This window comes from Salmo salar, chromosome ssa14 (genome assembly GCF_905237065.1).
Source record: "Salmo salar chromosome ssa14, Ssal_v3.1, whole genome shotgun sequence".
NCBI lineage: Eukaryota > Metazoa > Chordata > Actinopteri > Salmoniformes > Salmonidae > Salmo > Salmo salar.
The window spans coordinates 101,195,303-101,219,773 of NC_059455.1; the positions used below are offsets into that span (position 1 = coordinate 101,195,303).

At 44.0% G+C, this 24,471-nt stretch overlaps 1 protein-coding gene across 2 annotated transcripts in view; it reads left to right on the top strand.

Annotated features, from left to right (window-relative positions):
* The window catches only part of grhl2b (grainyhead-like transcription factor 2b), an 85,412-nt gene extending 66,248 nt beyond the window's left edge, over nucleotides 1-19,164 (top strand). The window contains exons 11-16 of one of the 2 annotated variants that reach the window (XM_045695148.1): nucleotides 4,863-5,002; nucleotides 9,349-9,386; nucleotides 13,853-13,944; nucleotides 15,556-15,641; nucleotides 17,488-17,552; nucleotides 18,921-19,164. In XM_045695148.1, coding sequence (XP_045551104.1) covers nucleotides 4,863-5,002; nucleotides 9,349-9,386; nucleotides 13,853-13,944; nucleotides 15,556-15,641; nucleotides 17,488-17,552; nucleotides 18,921-19,035 — 536 coding nt within the window. In that variant the 3' untranslated portion in view covers nucleotides 19,036-19,164. The other variant, XM_045695149.1, reaches the window with a different exon arrangement.
* The last annotated feature ends 5,307 nt before the right edge of the window (nucleotides 19,165-24,471 follow it).

Sequence of the window (24,471 nt, forward strand, 5' to 3'; positions counted from 1 at the left end):
ACCTACACTGTTACCTACACTGTTACCTGTAATGTTCCCTGTACTCTTTCCTGTAATGTTACCTGTACTACTACATGTACTGTTATCTGTGCTATTAACTTCACTGTTACCTACACTGTTACCTTTCCTGTTACCTGTCCTCTTGTTACCTGTACTGTTACCTACACTGTCACCAGTAATGTTACCTACTCTGTTACCTGCACTGTTACCTGTACTGTTACCTGTAATGTTACCTACACTGTTACCTACACTGTTACCTGTACTGTTACCTGTAATGTTACCTGTCCTCTTGTTACCTGTACTGTTACCTACACTGTCACCAGTAATGTTACCTACTCTGTTACCTGCACTGTTACCTGTACTGTTACCTGTAATGTTACCTGTACTCTTTCCTGTACTGTTACCTGTAATGTTCCAAGTACTGTTACCTTCACTGTTACCTGTAATGTTACCTGCACTGTTTCCTACACAGTTACCTGTAATGTTCCCTGTACTGTTACTTTCACTTTTACCTGTAATGTTACCTGTACTCTTTCCTGTACTGTTACCTGTACTTTTACTTACAATGTTCCCTGTGCTGTTACCTAAACTGTTACCTTTATTATTACCTGCACTGTTACATACAATGTTACCCATGCTGTTACCTACACTGTTACCTGTAATATTCCTTGTACTTTTAGCTACACTGTTACCTGTGCTGTTACCTACACTGTTACCTGTAATGTTCCTTGTAGTGTTACCTGTGCTGTTACCTACACTATTACCTAAACTATTAACTACACTGTTACCTGCACTGTTAACTGTACTGTTACCTGTACTTTTACCTACAATATTCCCTGTACTGTTATCTACACTGTTACCTGTACTGTTACCAACACTGTTTCATACACTCTTACCTGCACTGTTACCTGTAATGTTACCTGTAATGTTACCTGTGCTATTACCTTCACTAATTCCTACACTGTTACCTGCACTGTTACATGTACTGTTACCTGTACTGTTACCTGTAATGTTACCTGTGCTGCTACCTTCACTAGTTCCTACGCTGTTACCTGCACTGATAGCTACACTTTTACATGTACTGTTACCTGTACTGTTACATACACTGTTACCTGTACTTTTACCTACACTGTTACCTGTACTGTTACCTATAATATTACCTACATTGTTACCTGTTATGTTACCTGTAGTGCTACCCACACTGCAACCTTTAATGTTACCTGTAATGTTACCTGTGTGGTTACCTACACTGTTACCCTCATTGTTACTTACACTGTTACCTGTACTGTTACCTACACTGTTACCTGTAATGTTCCAAGTACTGTTACCTTCACTGTTACCTGTAATGTTACCTGCACTGTTTCCTACACAGTTACCTGTAATGTTCCCTGTACTGTTACTTTCACTTTTACCTGTAATGTTACCTGTACTCTTTCCTGTACTGTTACCTGTACTTTTACTTACAATGTTCCCTGTGCTGTTACCTAAACTGTTACCTTTATTATTACCTGCACTGTTACATACAATGTTACCCATGCTGTTACCTACACTGTTACCTGTAATATTCCTTGTACTTTTAGCTACACTGTTACCTGTGCTGTTACCTACACTGTTACCTGTAATATTCCTTGTACTTTTAGCTACACTGTTACCTGTACTGTTACCTACACTGTTACCTGTAATATTCCTTGTACTTTTAGCTACACTGTTACCTGTACTGTTACCTACACTGTTACCTGTAATGTTAACTGTACTGTTACCTGTACTTTTACCTACAATATTCCCTGTACTGTTATCTACACTGTTACCTGTACTGTTACCAACACTGTTTCATACACTCTTACCTGCACTGTTACCTGTAATGTTACCTGTAATGTTACCTGTGCTATTACCTTCACTAATTCCTACACTGTTACCTGCACTGTTACATGTACTGTTACCTGTACTGTTACCTGTAATGTTACCTGTGCTGCTACCTTCACTAGTTCCTACGCTGTTACCTGCAGTGATAGCTACACTTTTACCTACACTGTTACCTGTACTGTTACATACACTGTTACCTGCACTGTTACCTGTACTTTTACCTACACTGTTACCTGTACTGTTACCTATAATATTACCTACATTGTTACCTGTTATGTTACCTGTAGTGCTACCCACACTGCAACCTTTAATGTTACCTGTAATGTTACCTGTGTGGTTACCTACACTGTTACCCTCATTGTTACTTACACTGTTACCTGTACTGTTACCTACACTGTTACCTGTACTGTTACCTACACTGTTACCTTCACTGTTACCTGTAATGTTCCAAGTACTGTTACCTTCACTGTTACCTGTAATGTTACCTGCACTGTTTCCTACACAGTTACCTGTAATGTTCCCTGTACTGTTACTTTCACTTTTACCTGTAATGTTACCTGTACTCTTTCCTGTACTGTTACCTGTACTTTTACTTACAATGTTCCCTGTGCTGTTTCCATAAACTTTTACCTTTATTATTACCTGCACTGTTACATACAATGTTACCCATGCTGTTACCTACACTGTTACCTGTAATATTCCTTGTACTTTTAGCTACACTGTTACCTGTACTGTTACCTACACTGTTACCTGTAATGTTCCTTGTACTTTTAGCTACACTGTTACCTGTACTATTACCTACACTGTTACCTGTAATATTCCTTGTACTTTTAGCTACACTGTTACCTGTACTGTTACCTACACTGTTACCTGTAATGTTCCTTGTACTTTTAGCTACACTGTTACCTATACTGTTACCTCTGCTGCTACCTGTAATGCTACCTGTACTGTTACCGGTAATATTACCTGTACAGTTACCTGTAATATCAACAGCACCGTTATGTACACTGTTACCTGTAATGTTACCTACACTGTTACCTACACTGTTACCTGTAATGTTCCCTGTACTCTTTCCTGTAATGTTACCTGTACTACTACATGTACTGTTATCTGTGCTATTAACTTCACTGTTACCTACACTGTTACCTTTCCTGTTACCTGTCCTCCTGTTACCTGTACTGTTACCTACACTGTCACCAGTAATGTTACCTACTCTGTTACCTGCACTGTTACCTGTACTGTTACCTGTAATGTTACCTACACTGTTACCTACACTGTTACCTGTACTGTTACCTGTAATGTTACCTACTCTGTTACCTGGCCTGTTTCCTGTTATTTTATCTACACTGTTACCTACACAGTTACTTGTAGTGGTACCTGAAGTGTTACCTGTACTGCTACCTGTATTTCTACCTGTAATATTACCTGTACTGTTACATGTAATATCACCTGCACTGTTACCTACACTATTAACTGTACTGCTAACTGTACTGGTACCTACACTGTTACCTGTACTTTTACCTGTATGGTTACCTGCTCTGTTACCTGCACTGTTACCTACAGAGATACCTGTTATGCTACCTGTACTGCTACCTGTACTGCTACCTGTCCTGTTACCTTTCCTGTTACCTGTACTGTTACCTGTACTGTTACCTACACTGTCACCTGTACTTTTACCTGTATGGTTACCTGCTCTGTTACCTGCACTGTTACCTGTACTGTTACCTGTACTGTTACCTGTACTGTTACCTGTACTGTTACCTACACTGTTACCTACACTGTTACCTACACTGTTACCTACACTGTTACCTACTGTCACCAGTAATGTTACCTGTACTGTTACCTACTCTGTTACCTGTACTTTTAGCTGCGCTCTTACCTGCACTCTTACCTGCACTCTTACCTGGAAATGTACCTGTACTGTTACCTGCACTGTTACCTACACTGTTACCTGTCCTGTTACCTGTTTCCTACACTGTTACCTGTACTGTTACCTGTGCTGCTACATGTAATGTTACCAGAACTGTTAACTGCACTGTTACCTGTAATGTTACCTATACTATTACCAGCACTCTTACCTGGAATGTCACCTTTACTGCTACCTGTACTGTTACCTGCACGGTTACCTGCACAGTTACCTGTAATGTTACCGGTACTGTTAAATTCACTGTTACCTGTACTGTTACCTGTAATGTTACCTACACTGTTATCTGTGCTGTTACCTTCACTGTTACCCCCCTACCGCTACCTGTACTGTTACCTGTACTGTTACCTGTACTTTTACCTGTATGGTTACCTTCTTTGTAACCTGCTTTGTTACCTGTACTGTTACCTGTGCTGTTACCTGTGCTGTTACCTGTGCTGTTGCCTGTACTGCTACCTGTACTGCTAACTGTACTGGTACGTACACTGTTACCTGTACTTTTACCTGCACTTTTACCTGTATGTTTACCTGCTCTGTTACCTTCGCTGTTACCTGTACTGTTACCTGCACTATTAACTGCACTGTTACTTACACAGTTACCTGTACTGTTACCTACACTGTTACCTGTGCTGTTACCTGCGCTGTTACCTGCACTGTTACCTGTACTGTTACCTGCGCTGTTACCTGTACTGTTACCTGCGTTGTTACCTGTACTGTTACCTGCGCTGTTACCTGCACTGTTACCTGTATTGTTACCTGTACTGTTACCTGTATTGTTACCTGTACTTTTACTTACACTATTTCCTGCACTTGGTGGTGTACAACCTAACGTTTCAGGCCAACATTACATCAAGACATCATAGATGAACAGTTTGTCTTGTTTTGAAACTATTTCTAAGTGATTTAAAGTGTCAATCTGCACTTTAAACAATAAGAAAGCGGCCACCCCTCCAGTGTTATTGTAAAATGCTGATGGATTGGGCTGGAGATGTCCTTGTATGTGTCTGCTTACACAACACAACTGAAGTTCCTTTGATGGAAATCCATGTGATCACACTGCTGTTGTGTGCTCCAGGGAAGGATGGAGGACTAGGGGTGATAACTCTCCCTAAGAAGCCTGACACCACCTACTTCAAGACCATGACTGACCTGGAGGCCCAACCTGTACTCTTCATCCCCGATGTCCACTTTGGAAACCTGCAGAGGGCTGGACAGGTCAGATACACAGGATACACAGGGGTGTCTCACAGGGGTGTCTCCCAAATGGCACCCTATTCCCTTTATAGTGCACTTTTTAGGGAATAGGTTGCCATTTTGGACAGGAATAGGAAAGCTAATCATGTGAACTTTAAAATAAATCAATTTAAATATATTTTCAACAACCAACAGTAGCCTACAGATGAACTTAATGTGTTAGGCTGCAGTCTGTCAAGGGTCTGCTGTTCCTAAATCTAACATGAATGGTACTGTAGAATCAATGTCTGGCTTTAGACTGTGTTTAACCAGAGTGCTAGCTAAAACTGCCTTACCTTTCAGAGTGTCCATTGGAATCTGTAGGTTAGAATTGTCACATGCGTCGATGAAAGGTGACCAAAACGCAGCGGATATAGTGCTCATCTTCTTTTATTATTAATAAGGACACTCAAAACAAAATAAATAGACGACGAAACAGTTCCATAAGGCACACAGGCTAAACAGGAAATAACCACCCACAAAACACAGGCTAAACAGGAAATAACCACCCACAAAAACACAGGCTAAACAGGAAACAACCACCCACAAAAACACAGGCTAAACAGGAAATAACCACCAACAAAAACACAGGCTAAACAGGAAATAACCACCCACAAAAACACAGGCTAAACAGGAAATAACCACCCACAAAAACACAGGCTAAACAGGAAACAACCACCCACAAAACACAGGCTATACAGGAAATAACCACCCACAAAAACACAGGCTAAACAGGAAATAACCACCCACAAAAACACAGGCTAAACAGGAAATAACCACCCACAAAAACACAGGCTAAACAGGAAATAACCACCCACAAAACACAGGCTAAACAGGAAATAACCACCCACAAAAACACAGGCTAAACAGGAAATAACCACCAACAAAAACACAGGCTAAACAGGAAATAACCACCCACAAAAACACAGGCTAAACAGGAAATAACCACCCACAAAAACACAGGCTAAACAGGAAACAACCACCCACAAAACACAGGCTATACAGGAAATAACCACCCACAAAAACACAGGCTATACAGGAAATAACCACCCACAAAAACACAGGCTAAACAGGAAATAACCACCCACAAAAACACAGGCTAAACAGGAAACAACCACCCACAAAACACAGGCTATACAGGAAATAACCACCCACAAAAACACAGGCTATACAGGAAATAACCACCCACAAAAACACAGGCTAAACAGGAAATAACCACCCACAAAAACACAGGCTAAACAGGAAATAACCACCCACAAAAACACAGGCTAAACAGGAAATAACCACCCACAAAACACAGGCTAAACAGGAAATAACCACCCACAAAAACACAGGCTATACAGGAAATAACCACCCACAAAAACACAGGCTAAACAGGAAATAACCACCCACAAAACACAGGCTAAACAGGAAATAACCACCCACAAAACACAGGCTAAACAGGAAATAACCACCCACAAAAACACAGGCTAAACAGGAAATAACCACCCACAAAACACAGGCTAAACAGGAAATAACCACCCACAAAACACAGGCTAAACAGGAAACAACCACCCACAAAACACAGGCTAAACAGGAAATAACCACCCACAAAACACTGGCTAAACAGGAAATAACCACCCACAAAACACAGGCTAAACAGGAAATAACCACCCACAAAAACACAGGCTAAACAGGAAATAACCACCCACAAAACACAGGCTAAACAGGAAATAACCACCCACAAAACACAGGCTAAACAGGAAATAACCACCCACAAAAACACAGGCTAAACAGGAAACAACCACCCACAAAACACAGGCTAAACAGGAAATAACCACCCACAAAAACACAGGCTATACAGGAAATAACCACCCACAAAACACAGGCTAAACAGGAAATAACCACCCACAAAACACAGGCTAAACAGGAAATAACCACCCACAAAAACACAGGCTAAACAGGAAACAACCACCCACAAAACACAGGCTAAACAGGAAATAACCACCCACAAAAACACAGGCTATACAGGAAATAACCACCCACAAAACACAGGCTAAACAGGAAACAACCACCCACAAAACACAGGCTAAACAGGAAATAACCACCCACAAAACACAGGCTAAACAGGAAATAACCACCCACAAAACACAGGCTAAACAGGAAATAACCACCCACAAAACACAGGCTAAACAGGAAATAACCACCCACAAAACACAGGAAAAACAGGAAATAACCACCCACAAAACACAGGCTAAACAGGAAATAACCACCCACAAAACACAGGCTAAACAGGAAATAACCACCCACAAAACACAGGAAAAACAGGAAATAACCACCCACAAAACACAGGCTAAACAGGAAATAACCACCCACAAAACACAGGAAAAACAGGCTGCCTAAGTATGGCTTCCAATCAGAGACAACGAAAGACACCTGCCTCTGATTGGAAGCCATACCTGGCCACACATAGAAAAAGAAACATAGAAATAGAAAACTAGAACCAAAATCCCCTAGAACCAAAAACACACAAAACACACAAAACAAACACCCCCCTGCCACGCCCTGACCATACTACAATTACAAATGACCCCTTTACTGGTCAGGACGTGACAAGAATATGCCACAACTTCCTTCATCTGTCGCATCAGACCTTTGCTGATACATCATGGGTCTAACGATGCCTTGGTGTCACGCCCTGGCCTTAGAGATACTTTTTTATTCTCTATTTTGTTAGGTCAGGGAGTGACTTGGGTGGGCATAATCTATGTTTTGTATTTCTATGTTGGCCTGATATGTTTCCCAATCAGAGGCAGCTGTCATTCGTTGTCTCTGATTGGGGATCATATTTAGGCCGCCTTTTCCCACTGGGTTTTTGTGAGATCTTGTTTTTGTTAGTTACTGTGTAGCCTGCAGAACTTTACGTTCGTGCTTGTATTTTGTTGTTTTGACGGTGTTCATTTTAATAAAGGAAAAATGTTCGCCTACCACGCTGCACCTTGGTCTCATCCTTCAGACGAACGTAACACTTGGTTAACTTATCACTGATCTGATATTCTAACGATGCCTTGGTTAACTTATCACTGATCTGATATGGTCTAACGATGCCTTGATTAACTTATCACTGATCTGATATTCTAACGATGCCTTGGTTAACTTATCACTGATCTGATATTCTAACGATGCCTTGGTTAACTTATCACTGATCTGATACATTATGGGTCTAACGATGCCTTGATTAACTTATCACTGATCTGATATGGTCTAATGATGCCTTGATTAACTTATCAACGATCTGATATGGTCTAATGATGCCTTGATTAACTTATGAATGATCTGATACAGTCTAATGATGCCTTGATTAACTTATCAACGATCTGATATGGTCTAATGATGCCTTGATTAACTTATGAATGATCTGATACAGTCTAATGATGCCTTGATTAACTTATGAATGATCTGATATGGTCTAATGATGCCTTGATTAACTTATGAATGATCTGATACGGTCTAACGATGCCTTGGTTAACTTATCAACGATCTGATAAGGTCTAATGATGCCTTGATTAACTTATGAATGATCTGATATGGTCTAATGATGCCTTGATTAACTTATGAATGATCTGATATGGTCTAATGATGCCTTGATTAACTTATGAATGATCTGATACAGTCTAACGATGCCTTGATTAACTTATGAATGATCTGATACAGTCTAATGATGCCTTGATTAACTTATGAATGATCTGATACATTATGGGTCTAACGATGCCTTGATTAACTTATGAATGATCTGATACATTATGGGTCTAACGATGCCTTGGTTAACTTATCAATGATCTGATACATTATGGGTCTAACGATGCCTTGGTTAACTTATCAATGACCTGATACATTATGGGTCTAACGATGCCTTGGTTAACTTATCAATGACCTGATACGGTCTAACGATGCCTTGGTTAACTTATCAATGACCTGATACGGTCTAACGATGCCTTGGTTAACTTATCAATGACCTGATACGGTCTAACGATGCCTTGGTTAACTTATCAATGACCTGATACGGTCTAACGATGCCTTGGTTAACTTATCAATGACCTTTGTAGAGAATCTAGAGATGTATCTAGAAGAAAGGTCAGTTTGCAGACGCTTGGTTTTCTTGTAAACAGTCTGAGTTTTTAGGGCCACATCTTTTATTGACTTTTTACAGATTGTCAAATATGCCTATAAGCTATTTGAGGGTTTGATACATAACATATTTAGATTTCTGTTTCATTACTTATATGTATATTTGCCAATGTTATGTACATACTTAAAGCTGACATTGCCAATGTGCTATTCTTTCCCAGGTATTTGCCTTTAACACAGAAGAGATTGAGAGAGGAGGGTGAGTGTTCACACATGTATACATTCACATGTAAATATCCACTGAGTGTACAAAACATTAGGAACAGCTTCCTAATATTTAGTTGCACCCCCTTTTGCCCTCAGAAAAGCCTCAATTGGTCAGACATGGACTTTACAAGGTGTTGAAAGCGTTCCACAGGGACGCTGGCTCATGTTGACTCCAATGCCTCCCACAGTGGTGTCCAGTTGGCTGGATGTCCTTTGGGTGGTGGAATATTCTTGATACACACGGGAAACTGTTGAGCATTTTAAAAAACAGCAGCGTTGCAGTTCTTGACTCAAACCGGTGCACCTGGCATCTACTACCATACCCCGTTCAAAGACACTTACATCCTTTGTCTTGCCCATTCACCCTCTGATTGGCACACATACACAATCCACGTCTCATTTGGCCCAAGGCTTAACATTCCTTCTTTAACCTGTCTCCTCCCCTTCATCCACACTGATTGAAGTGGATTTAACAGGTGACATCAATAAGTGATCATAGCTTTCACCTAGATTCACCTGGTCAGTCTATGTCATGGAAAGAGCAGGTGTTCCTAATGTTTTGTACACTCAGTGTAAACCTTACATATGTAAAATGGGACCACCTCCAACCCTCACAAACACTTCAACCCTCACAAATCCCACACATACAGTTGAAGTCGGAAGTTTACATACACCTTAGCCAAATACATTTAAACTCAGTTTTTCACAATTCCTGACATTTAATCCTGGTAAAAATTCCCTGTTTTAGGTCAGTTAGGATCACCACTTTATTTTAAGAATGTGAAATGTCAGAATAATAGTAGAGAGAATGATTTATTTCAGCTTTTATTTCTTTCATCACATTCCCAGTGGGTCAGAAGTTTACATACACTCAATTAGTATTTGGTAGCATTTAGTGTAGCCTTCCACAAGCTTCCCACAATAAATTGAGTGAATTTTGACCCATTCCTTGTGACAGAGCTGGTGTAACTGAGTCACTTTGCCACAACTTTGTAAGTATGCTTGGGGTCATTGTCCGTTTGGAAGACCCATTTGCGACCAAGCTTTAACTTCCTGACTGATGTCTTGAGATGTTGCTTCAATATATCCACCTAATTTTCCTTCGTCATGAAGCCATCTATTTTGTGAAGTGCACCAGTCCCTCCTGCAGCAAAGCACCCCCCACAACATGATGCTGCCACCCCCGTGCTTCATGGTTGGGATGGTGTTCTTCAGCTTGCAAGCTTCTCCCTTTTTCCTCCAAACATAAAGAAAGTCATTATGGCCAAACAGTTCTATTTTTGTTTCATCAGACCAGAGGACATTTCTCCAAAAAGTACAATCTTTGTCCCCATGTGCAGTTGCAAACCGTAGTCTGGCTTTTTTTATGGCGGTTTTGGAGCAGTGGCTTCTTCCTTGCTAAGCGGCCTTTCAGGTTATGTCGATATAGGACTCGTTTTACTGTGGATATAGATACTTTTGTACCGGTTTCCTCCAGCATCTTCACAAGGTCCTTTGCTGTTGTTCTGGGATTGATTTGCAATTTTCGCACCAAAGTACGTTCATCTCAAGGAGACAGAATGAGTCTCCTTCCTGAGCGGTATGACGGCTGTGTGGTCCCATGGTGTTTATACTTGCGTACTATTATTTGTACAGATGAACGTGGTATCTTCAGGCATTTGGAAATTTCTCCCAAGGATGAACCAGACTTGTGGAGGTCTACAATTTTGTTTCTGAGGTCTTGGCTGATTTCTTTAGATTTTCCTATGATGTCAAGCAAAGAGGCACTGAGTTTGAAGGAAGGCCTTGAAATACATCCACAGGTACACCTCCAATTATGTCAATTAGTCTATCAGAAGCTTCTAAAGCCATGACATAATTTTCTGAAATTTTCCAAGCTGTTTAAAGGCACAGTCAACTTAATGTATGTAAACTTCTGACCCACTGGAATTGTGATACAGTGAATTATAAGTGAAATAATCTGTCTGTAAACAATTGTTGGAAAAATGACTTGTGTCATGCACAAAGTAGATGTCCTAACCGACTTGCTAAAACTATAGTTTGTTAACAAGAAATTTGTGGAGTGGCTGAATAATGACTTTTAATGACTCCAAACTAAGTGTATGTAAACTTCCGACTTCATCAGTACACACACACACACACACACACACACACACACGCACACACACACACACACGCACACACACACACACACACACACACACACACACACACACACACACACACACACACACACACACACACACACACACACACACACACACACACACACACACACACACACACACACACAGGCCTGGATTAAATTTGATGGTTGACTTGGACAATGCGCCATTTAGAGGAAGTTATTTAGTTCGTCTGGTTGGCCCGTGTCACTGGGCAGTGTGCTTCCCTTTGTAGTCTGTAATGGTTTGTAAGCCCTGCCACATCTGACAAGCGTCAGAGCCGGTGTAGTACGTTTCAATTTTAGTCCTGTATTGATACTTTGCCTGTTTGATGGTTTGTCGGAGGGCATAGCGGGATTTCTTATAAGCTTCCGGATTAGAGTCTCTCTCCTTAAAAGCGGCAGCTCTACCCTTTAGCTTGGTGCGGATGTTGCCTGTAATCCATGGCTTCTGGTTGAGGTATGTACATACAGTCACTGTGGGGATGATGTCATCGATGCACTTATTGATGAAGCCAGTGACTGATGTGGTGTACTCCTCAATGCCATTGGAAGAATCCCGGAACATATTCCAGTCTGTGATAGAACTGTGCAAAACAGTCCTGTAGTGTAGCATCTGCGTCATCTGACCACTTCTGTATTGAGCGAGTCACTGGTAATTCCTGCTTTAGTTTTTGTTTTTAAGCAGGAATCAGGAGGATAAAAATATGGTCAGATTTGCCAAATGGAGGGTGGGGGAGAGCTTTGTATGCATCTCGGCTCTGACGCTCGTCGGATGTGGCAGGGCTTGAAAACTGTTACGGACAACAAAGGGAAACCCAGACGTGAGCTGCCCAGTGACGTGAGCCTACCAGACGAGCTAAATGCCTTTTATGCTCGCTTCGAGGCAATCAACACTGAAGCAAGCACGAGAGCACCAGCTGTTCTGTATGACTGTGTGTAAACACAGCCGATGTGAGCAAGACCTTTAAACAGGTCAACATTTCACATGGCCGCGGGGCCAGATGGATTACCAGGACGTGTACTCAGAGCATGCGCTGATCAGCTGGCAAGTGTCTTCACTGACATTTTCAATCTCTCCCTGACCAAGATTGTCAAAGACTCCAGTCACCCAAGTCACCCAAGTTTTCTCTGCTACCGCACAGCAAGCGGTACCGGATTGCCAAGTCTAGGACCAAGTGGCTTCTAAACAGCTTCTACCCCCCAGCCATAAGACTGCTGAACTATTAATCAAATGGCCACCGGACTATTTACATTGACCCCCCCCATTTGTTTTGTACACTGCTGCTACTCGCTGTTTATTATCTATGCATAGTCCCTTCACCCACACAAATGTACAAATTACCTCAACTAACCTGTAGCCCCGCATACTGACTCGGTACCGGTACCCCCTGTATATAGTCTCGTTATTGTTCTGTTATTATATTATTTTTTATAATTTTTTACTTTAGTTTATTTGGCAAATATTTTCTTAACTCTTCTTGAACTGCACTGTTGGTTAAGGTCTTGTAAGTAAGCATTTCACGGTAGTGTCTACCACTTTGTTGTATTTGGCGCATGTGACAAATAAAGTTTGATTTGATATGTACAAAATAAGTCACAAACTGTCATAGGCGTCGTAAGGATTGGACCAATGCGCAGCGGGTAAAGTGCTCATCTTCTTAATTTATTTAAAGTAAACACTTGAACAAAATAAACAAATGACAATAACAGTTCCGTAAGGCTCCCAGGCTATACAGAAAATATCCACCCACAAAACACAAGTGAAAACAAACCCAACTAAATATGGCCTCCAATTAGAGACAACGACAACCAGCTGCCTCTAATTGGAGGTCATTGCCAAAAACCCAACATAGAAATAGAAAACTAGATATACACATAGAAATAGAAAATACAGAACGTGACCAAAAACACCGAAACACACAAAACACCCCCTGCCACACCCTGACCAAACTACAAATGACAAATAACCCCTTTTACTGGTCAGGAAGTGACACAAACAATGCGAAACAAACAAACAAAATAGCACGTTTGGTTAATAAAGCCAATAAAACGACAGCCCTCCTCTCCGGCGCCGTTACTGGACATGCAGTGTTTAGCGTGAAAGCGTTCACGGATGTTGGAACATTCCCTTTAAAACGTGTATTGCCGCCAAAGCGTGATCGAGTTGAATCCCAGCCTCAGAGCGAGCCCTCTTGTTGGTTGTGTATCCCGTCTTGGATGTGGGATGAGTGTGTGTGTGTGTGAGTTAGAGGTCTGACTGGTCTGTCGCTGTTGTTGTGTCCATCATGCAGGAGTGTGTTGGTTAAGAGGATGTTCAGACCATCAGAGGATGACCTCTCACCTCCGTCCCACAAACAGATCAAAGAGGAAACGCACAAGAGAGGTACCAGTCTATATAACCTCTACATAGAGGTGCCAGTCTATATAACCTTTACAGAGAGGTAGCAGTCTATATAACCTCTACAGAGAGGTACCAGTCTATATAACCTCTACAGAGAGATACCGGTCTATATAACCTCTACAGAGAGGTACCAGTCTATATAGACTCTACAGAGAGGTACCGGTCTATATAACCTCTACAGAGAGGTACCAGTCTATATAACCTCTACAGAGAGGTACCAGTCTATATAGACTCTACAGAGAGGTACCGGTCTATATAACCTCTACAGAGAGGTACCAGTCTATATAACCTCTACAGAGAGGTACCAGTCTATATAACCTCTACAGAGAGGTACCAGTCTATATAGAATCTACAGAGAGGTACCAGTCTATATAACCTCTACAGAGATGTACCAGTCTATATAACCTCTACAGAGAGGTACCAGTCTATATAACCTCTACAGAGAGGTACCAGTCTATATAACCTCTACAGAGAGGTACCAGTCTATATAGAATCTACAGAGAGGTACCAGTCTATATAACCTCTACAGAGAGGTACCAGTCTATATAGAATCTACAGAGAGGTACCAGTCTATATAACCTCTACAGAGAGGTACCAGTCTATATAGAATATACAGAGAGGTACCAGTCTATATATTATCTCTACAGAGAGGTACCAGTCTATATAGACTCTACAGAGAGGTACCGGTCTATATAACCTCTACAGAGAGGTACCGGTCTATATAGACTCTACAGAGAGGTACCGGTCTATATAGACTCTACAGAGAGGTACCAGTCTATATAACCTCTACACAGAGGTACCGGTCTATATAACCTCTACACAGAGGTACCGGTCTATATAACCTCTACAGAGAGGTACCGGTCTATATAGACTCTACAGAGAGGTACCAGTCTATATAACCTCTACACAGAGGTACCGGTCTATATAACCTCTACAGAGAGGTACCAGTCTATATAGACTCTACAGAGAGGTACCAGTCTATATAACCTCTACAGAGAGGTACCAGTCTATATAACCTCTACAGAGAGGTACCAGTCTATATAACCTCTACACAGAGGTACCAGTCTATATAGAATCTACAGAGAGGTACCAGTCTATATAACCTCTACACAGAGGTACCAGTCTATATAACCTCTACACAGAGGTACCAGTCTATATAACCTCTACAGAGAGGTACCAGTCTATATAACCTCTACAGAGAGGTACCGGTCTATATAACCTCTACAGAGAGGTAGCAGTCTATATAGACTCTACAGAGAGGTACCAGTCTATATAACCTCTACACAGAGGTACCGGTCTATATAACCTCTACAGAGAGGTACCGGTCTATATAGACTCTACAGAGAGGTACCAGTCTACATAACCTCTACAGAGAGGTACCAGTCTATATAACCTCTACAGAGAGGTACCAGTCTATATAACCTCTACAGAGAGGTACCAGTCTATATAACCTCTACAGAGAGGTACCAGTCTATATAACCTCTACAGAGAGGTACCAGTCTATATAATATCCTACTATGGGAGCGCTGCTTCACAGACAAGCTAAAACAACTTCAGTGGCATAACATCCTGACTGTGTCCATCTCTCCACAGTCCTGCTGTATGTGAGGAAGGAGTCTGATGAGGTGTTTGATGCTCTGATGCTCAAGTCTCCAACCTTGAGAGGCCTGATGGATGCAGTGAGTATCTCAACAACAACAAAAACGTTTTAGGGTATTGTTGCTTTATACAAACAGATCAGAATCAGCAGCGCAGCCAGATTAAGAAAAGGCAAAGTTAGAAGAGAGAAAAGCCCTGTTTCTGAGGTGCTGACCAGAGGGCCTCCACCAGTTAGTTAACCTGGATCGTCCAGATGATAGATTCTATCTTACATTTACATTTAAGTCATTTAGCAGACGCTCTTATCCAGAGCGACTTACAAAATGGTGTATTCACCTTATGATATCCAGTGGAACAACCACTTTACAATAGTGCATCTAAATCTTTAAGGGGGGGGGGGGTTAGAAGGATTACTTTATCCTATCCTAGGTATTCCTTAAAGAGGTGGGGTTTCAGGTGTCTCCGGAAGGTGGTGATTGACTCCGCTGTCCTGGCGTCGTGAGGGAGCTTATTCCACCATTGGGGTGCCAGAGCAGCGAACAGTTTTGACTGGGCTGAGCGGGAACTGTGCTTCCTCAGAGGTAGGGGGGCCAGCAGGCCAGTGGCGGATGAACGCAGTGCCCTTGTTTGGGTGTAGGGCCTGATCAGAGCCTGAAGGTATGGAGGTGCCGTTCCCTTCACAGCTCCGTAGGCAATCACCATGGTCTTGTAGCGGATGCGAGCTTCAACTGGAAGCCAGTGGAGAGAGCGGAGGAGCGGGGTGACGTGAGAGAACTTGGGAAGGTTGAACACCAGACGGGCTGCGGCGTTCTGGATGAGTTGTAGGGGTTTAATGGCACAGGCAGGGAGCCCAGCCAACAGCGAGTTGCAGTAATCCAGACGGGAGATGACAAGTGCCTGGATTAGGACCTGCGCCGCTTCCTGTGTGAGGCAGGGTCGTACTCTGCGAATGTTGTAGAGCATGAACCTACAGGATCGGGTCACCGCCTTGATGTTAGTGGAGAACGACAGGGTGTTGTCCAGGATCACGCCAAGGTTCTTAGCACTCTGGGAGGAGGACACAAGGGAGTTGTCAACCGTGATGGCGAGATCATGGAACGGGCAGTCCTTCCCCGGGAGGAAGAGCAGCTCCGTCTTGCCGAGGTTCAGCTTGAGCTGGTGATCCGTCATCCACACTGATATGTCTGACAGACATGCAGAGATGCGATTCGCTGCCTGGTTATCAGAAGGGGGAAAGGAGAAGATTAATTGTGTGTCGTCTGCATAGCAATGATAGGAGAGACCATGTGAGGATATGACAGAGCCAAGTGACTTGGTGTATAGCGAGAATAGGAGAGGGCCTAGAACAGAGCCCTGGGGAACACCAGTGGTGAGAGCGCATGGTGCGGAGACAGATTCTCGCCACGCCACCTGGTAGGAGAGACCTGTCAGGTAGGACGCAATCCAAGCGTGGGCCGCGCCGGAGATGCCCAACTCGGAGAGGGTGGAGAGGAGGATCTTATGGTTCACAGTATCAAAGGCAGCAGATAGGTCTAGAAGGATGAGAGCAGAGGAGAGAGAGTTAGCTTTAGCAGTGCGGAGAGCCTCCGTGACACAGAGAAGAGCAGTCTCAGTTGAATGCCCAGTCTTGAAACCTGACTGACTAGGATCAAGAAGGTCATTCTGAGAGAGATAGCAGGAGAGCTGGCCAAGGACGGCACGTTCAAGAGTTTTGGAGAGAAAAGAAAGAAGGGATACTGGTCTGTAGTTGTTGACATCGGAGGGATCGAGTGTAGGTTTTTTCAGAAGGGGTGCAACTCTCGCTCTCTTGAAGACGGAAGGGACGTAGCCAGCGGTCAAGGATGAGTTGATGATCTTCTCTGGTATTGGTATATAGCATCCACAGCCTGTTCGTTGAATCTCAATAACATTGTGCTTCATTCACAGATATCAGAGAAGTATGGAGTTCCCACTGAGAGCATAGCCAAGATCTACAAGAAAAGCAAAAAAGGGTGAGAATGGAAATCTATTGAACACGGCATTAGAATGGAATTCTATTGAACACTGCATTAGAATGGAATTCTATTGAACACTGCATTAGAATGGAATTCTATTGAACACAGCATTAGAATGGAATTCTATTGAACACTGCATTAGAATGGAATTCTATTGAACACTGCATTAGAATGGAATTCTATTGAACACAGCATTAGAATGGAATTCTATTGAACACTGCATTAGAATGGAATTCTATTGAACACTGCATTAGAATGGAATTCTATTGAACACAGCATTAGAATGGAATTATATTGAACACGGCATTAGAATGGAATTCTATTGAACACTGCATTAGAATGGAATTCTATTGAACACAGCATTAGAATGGAATTCTATTGAACACGGCATTAGAATGGAATTCTATTGAACACTGCATTAGAATGGAATTCTATTGAACACTGCATTAGAATGGAATTCTATTGAACACAGCATTAGAATGGAATTCTATTGAACACTGCATTAGAATGGAATTCTATTGAACACAGCATTAGAATGGAATTCTATTGAACACTGCATTAGAATGGAATTCTATTGAACACTGCATTAGAATGGAATTCTATTGAACACTGCATTAGAATGGAATTCTATTGAACACTGCATTAGAATGGAATTCTATTGAACACTGCATTAGAATTGAATTCTATTGAACACTGCATTAGAATGGAATTCTATTGAACACAGCATTAGAATGGAATTCTATTGAACACGGCATCAGAATGGAATTCTGTTATGCACGGAATTAGCATGGAATTCTGTTGAGCACGGCATTAGCATGGAATTGTGTTGAGCACGGCATTAGAATGGAATTCTGTTGAGCACGGCATTAGCATGGAATTCTGTTGAGCACGGCATTAGAATGGAATTCTATTGAGCACGGCATTAGAATGGTATTGTATTGAACACAGCATTAGCATGGAATTGAAGGAATCTAATAGGCTGGTGTTGCCACACTTTCTAGTCCTGTTCTTTACTCAAACTGGTGTGAGAAGGATAAATATCCAGGCATGAATGTCTGAATTCTTAGTATTCCTCTGTGTTTGTGAATGTTGGGTTTTAAACATTTGCAGGACAATCAATCAATCAGTCAGTCAATCAATCAGCTAACTCTCCCCATTCTCCCTTATAGGATCCTGGTGAACATGGAATCAGCTAACTCTCCCCATTCTCCCTTATAGGATCCTGGTGAACATGGAATCAGCTAACTCTCCCCATTCTCCCTTATAGGATCCTGGTGAACATGGAATCAGCTAACTCTCCCCATTCTCCCTTATAGGATCCTGGTGAACATGGAATCAGCTAACTCTCCCCATTCTCCCTTATAGGATCCTGGTGAACATGGATGACAACATCATAGAGCATTACTCCAATGAAGACACCTTCATCCTGAGTATAGAGAGCTACGCTGACGCCTACAAAGTCACACTCACCGAAATATGATGTCTGAATGACTGAGTGTAGGGCTGGGGGGACAGGACAGGAACACTGAGTGTAGGGCCAGGGGGACAGACAGGACAGGAGGACTGAGTGTAGGGCCAGGGGGACAGACAGGAGGACTGAGTGTAGGGCCAGGGGGACAGACAGGACAGTACAGGAGGACTGAGTGTAGGGCTGGGGGGGACAGGACAGGAGGACTGAGTGTAGGGCTGGGGGGGACAGGACAGGACAGGAGGACTGAGTGTAGGGCTGGGGTGACAGGACAGGAGGACTGAGTGTAGGGCTGGGGGGACAGGACAGGACAGGAGGACTGAGTGTAGGGCTGGGGGGACAGGACAGGAGGACTGAGGTAGGGCTGGGGGGACAGGACAGGAACACTGAGTGTAGGGCCAGGGGGACAGACAGGACAGGAGGACTGAGTGTAGGGCTGGGGGGGACAGACAGGACAGGAGGACTGAGTGTAGGGCCGGGTGGACAGACAGCACAGGAGGACTGGATTGGGGCCAGGGGGACAGGACAGGACAGGAGGACTGAGTGTATGGCCGGGGGGACAGGACAGGACAGTACAGGAGGACTGGATTGGGGCCAGGGGACAGGACAGTACAGGAGGACTGAGTGTGGGGCCAGTGGGACAGGACAGTACAGGAGGACTGAGTGTAGGGCTGGGGGGACAGGACAGGACAGGAGGACTGAGTGTAGGGCCAGGAGGACAGGACAGGAGGACTGAGTGTAGGGCTGGGGGGACAGGCCAGGAGGACTGAGTGTAGGGCCAGGGGGACAGACAGGACAGGAGGACTGAGTGTAGGGGCGGGGGACAGGACAGGAGGACTGAGTGTAGGGCTGGGGGGGACAGGACAGGAGGACTGAGTGTAGGGCTGGGGGGACAGACAGGACAGGAGGACTGAGTGTAGGGCTGGGGGGACAGACAGGACAGGAGGACTGAGTGTAGGGCCAGGGGGACAGACAGGACAGTACAGGAGGACTGAGTGTAGGGCTGGGGGGACAGGACAGGAGGACTGAGTGTAGGGCTGGGGGGACAGGACAGGACAGGAGGACTGAGTGTAGGGCTGGGGTGACAGGACAGGAGGACTGAGTGTAGGGCTGGGGGGACAGGACAGGACAGGAGGACTGAGTGTAGGGCTGGGGGGACAGGACAGGAGGACTGAGTGTAGGGCTGGGGGGACAGGACAGGAACACTGAGTGTAGGGCCAGGGGGACAGACAGGACAGGAGGACTGAGTGTAGGGCTGGGGGGACAGACAGGACAGGAGGACTGAGTGTAGGGCCGGGTGGACAGACAGCACAGGAGGACTGGATTGGGGCCAGGGGGACAGGACAGGACAGGAGGACTGAGTGTATGGCCGGGGGGACAGGACAGGACAGTACAGGAGGACTGGATTGGGGCCAGGGGACAGGACAGTACAGGAGGACTGAGTGTGGGGCCAGTGGGACAGGACAGTACAGGAGGACTGAGTGTAGGGCTGGGGGACAGGACAGGACAGGAGGACTGAGTGTAGGGCCAGGAGGACAGGACAGGAGGACTGAGTGTAGGGCTGGGGGGACAGGCCAGGAGGACTGAGTGTAGGGCCAGGGGGACAGACAGGACAGGAGGACTGAGTGTAGGGCTGGGAGGACAGACAGGACAGGAGGACTGAGTGTAGGGCCGGGTGGACAGACAGGACAGGAGGACTGGATTGGGGCCAGGGGGACAGGACAGGAGGACTGAGTGTATGGCCGGGGGACAGGACAGGACAGGAGGACTGGATTGGGGCCAGGGGACAGGACAGTACAGGAGAACTGAGTGTAGGGCTGGGGGACAGGACAGGACAGTACAGGAGGACTGAGTGTGGGGCCAGGGGACAGGACAGTACAGGAGGACTGAGTGTGGGGCCAGGGGACAGGACAGTACAGGAGGACTGAGTGTGGGGCCAGGGGGACAGGACAGGAGGACTGAGTGTAGGGCCAGGGGGACAGGACAGGAGGACTGAGTGTGGGGCCAGGGGGACAGGACAGGAGGACTGAGTGTGGGGCCAGGGGGACAGGACAGGAGGACTGAGTGTAGGGCCAGGGGACAGGACAGTCCAGGAGGACTGGATTGGGTCCGAGGAGGGACAGGACAGGAGGACTGGATTGGGTCCGAGGAGGGACCTGGACCAGAAGCACCGGTTCCAATCCAAGCGGCAGTGCCGTTAAAAACTCCAGGCGTTTACGTTTGTTGGATGACATGAAAATAGAGCTCTTTGGCCAGGCTTCGAAATGAGAATGTATGAGCAGAAAATAACCTCATACCTACTGGAAAATATGGTGGTGGATCTTTGGTGTTAAGGGCCTATTTACCTTCCACTGGTCCTGGGGCCCTTGTTAAGGTCAACAGCATCATGAACTTTACCCAGTACAAGGACATTTTAGCCAAAAACCTGGTTGCCTCTGTCAGGAGGCTGAAACGTGGCCGCAGAGTGGATCTTCCAGCAAGACAATAACCTCAAGCTCACATTAAAATACACAAAGAAATTGTTAATTGGCCACAAAATCAACAGCAATGGCCATCTTAGTCTCCAGACTTGAAACCCACTGAAAACCTGTGGTTTGATGTGAAGGGGGCAGTCCATAAGACCAGACAAAGGATATCAAGGATCTGGAAGGATTCTGTAAAGAGGAATGGTCTAAGATCCATCCCAATGTGTTCTCCAACATAAAACATTTAAAAAAGGCTCAGGGCCGTTATCCTCGCAAGGTGAGGTATTGAAAGCAAGCTCTAGCCATACAGACAGAGTACACAACACTACAGAGAGTACTCAACACTACAGAGAGTACTCAACGCTACAGAGTACTCAACAGAGTGCTCAACACTAGAGACTGAGTACTCAACACTACAGACATAGTACTCAATGCTACAGACAGAGTACTCAACACTACAGACATAGTACTCAACACTAGAGACATAGTACTCAACACTACAGACATAGTACTCAACGCTACAGACATAGTACTCAACACTACAGACATAGTACTCAACGCTACAGACATAGTACTCAACACTACAGACATAGTACTCAACACTACAGACAGAGTACTCAACACTACAGACAGAGTACTCAACACTAGAGACATAGTACTCAACACTACAGACATAGTACTCAACACTACAGACATAGCACTCAACGCTACAGACATAGTACTCAACGCTACAGACATAGCACTCAACGCTACAGACATAGCACTCAACACTACAGACATAGTACTCAACGCTACAGACATAGCACTCAACGCTACAGACATAGCACTCAACGCTACAGACATAGTACTCAACGCTACAGACATAGCACTCAACGCTACAGACATAGCACTCAACACTACAGACATGGTACTCAACACTACAGACATAGTACTCAACACTACAGACATAGTACTCAATGCTACAGACAGAGTACTCAACACTACAGACATAGTACTCAACGCTACAGACATAGTACTTAACACTAGAGACATAGTACTCAACACTACAGACATAGTACTCATCACTACAGACAGAGTACTCAACACTACAGACAGAGTACTCAACACTAGAGACTGAGTACTCAACACTACAGACATAGTACTCAACACTACAGACATAGTACTCAACACTACAGACAGAGTGCTCAACACTACAGACAGAGTACTCAACACTACAGACATAGTACTCGACACCACAGACAGAGTACTCAACACTACAGACTGAGTACTCAACACTAGAGACATAGTACTCAACACTACAGACATAGTACTCAACACTACAGACATAGTACTCAACACTAGAGACAGATGGAATATGAACTGATCTCTTCACAGCCTACATGATCTCGTTATAGTGTGTTACTCCCTCAAGGGGAACAGGTTAACATGTAGAATCCCTGGATCCTGAATGTAGGGATGTTTTTATCTGTTACTTCAACCTGTCAGACCCCACTCTACTGAGCTTTTACTGTCAATATCATTATTTTGCTGTTGTATGTTGAGCATGTATAGTTTTACATGGTTTTGCCAAATGACCATGGCTAGTTGATAAAAGGGGTATTTACATGTACATGTTAGTCATTTAGCAGATGCTCTTATCCAGAGAGACTTCCAGTTAGTGCTTTCATCTCCAGATAGCTAGGTGGGACAACCACATCTCACAGTCATAGTAAGTCCAGAGTCAGAGCTAGAAAGTGGGGGAAAAGTCAAGTGTTTGTTCACAAAAGGCTTTTTTTTTTTTTTAAATCAGTGTATTGTAATGTTGTATATAAATTTAAGAAAATATAAGTACACTGAACAAAAATATAAACGCAACATGCAACAATTTCAAATATGTTAATGAGTTACAGTTCATATAAGGTTATCAGTAAATTGAAATAAATTAATTAGGCCCTAATCTATGGATTTCATGTGACTGGACTGGGGGTGCAGCTGCCTTAATGTTGTTGGACCCCAGGAAGAGTAGGTGCTGCCTTGGCAGGAACTAATGGGGATCCATAATAAACCCCAGGAAGAGTAGCTGCTGCCTTGGCAGGAACTAATGGGGATCCATAATAAACCCCAGGAAGAGTAGCTGCTGCCATGGCAGGAACTAATGGGGATCCATAATAAACCCCAGGAAGAGTAGCTGCTGCCTTGGCAGGAACTAATGGGGATCCATAATAAACCCCAGGAAGAGTAGCTGCTGCCATGGCAGGAACTAATGGGGATCCATAATAAACCCCAGGAAGAGTAGCTGCTGCCTTGGCAGGAACTAATGGGGATCCATAATAAACCCCAGGAAGAGTAGCTGCTGCCATGGCAGGAACTAATGGGGATCCATAATAAACCCCAGGAAGAGTAGCTGCTGCCTTGGCAGGAACTGATGGGGATCCATAATAAACCCCAGGAAGAGTAGCTGCTGCCTTGGCATCAGCTAATGGGGATCCATAATAAGTACAAATATACCCACTGGGGAGCCAGGTCCAGCCAATCTGAATGGGTTTTTCCCCACAAAAGGGTTTTATTACAGACAGAAAAACTCCTCAGTTTCATCAGCTGTGGCTGGTCTCAGATTATCCCGCAGGTGAAGAAGCCGGATATGGAGGGCCTGGGCTGGCGGTTGGTTTGATGTACTGCCAAATTCTCTAAAACGGCTTATGGTAGAGAAATGAACATTCAATTCTCTGGCAACAGCTCTGGTGGACATTCCTGCAGTCAGCATGCACATTGCACACTCCTTCAAAACTTGAAACATCTGTGGCATTGTGTTGTGTGACAAAACGTAACATTTTAGAGTGGCCTTTTATTGTCCCCAGCAGAAGGTGCACCTGTGTAATTATCATGCTGTTTAATCAGCTTCTTGATATACCACACCTGTCAGGTGGATGAATTATCTTGGGAAGGGAGAAATGCTCACTGACAGGGATGTAAACAAATTTGTGCACAACATTTAGAGAAATAA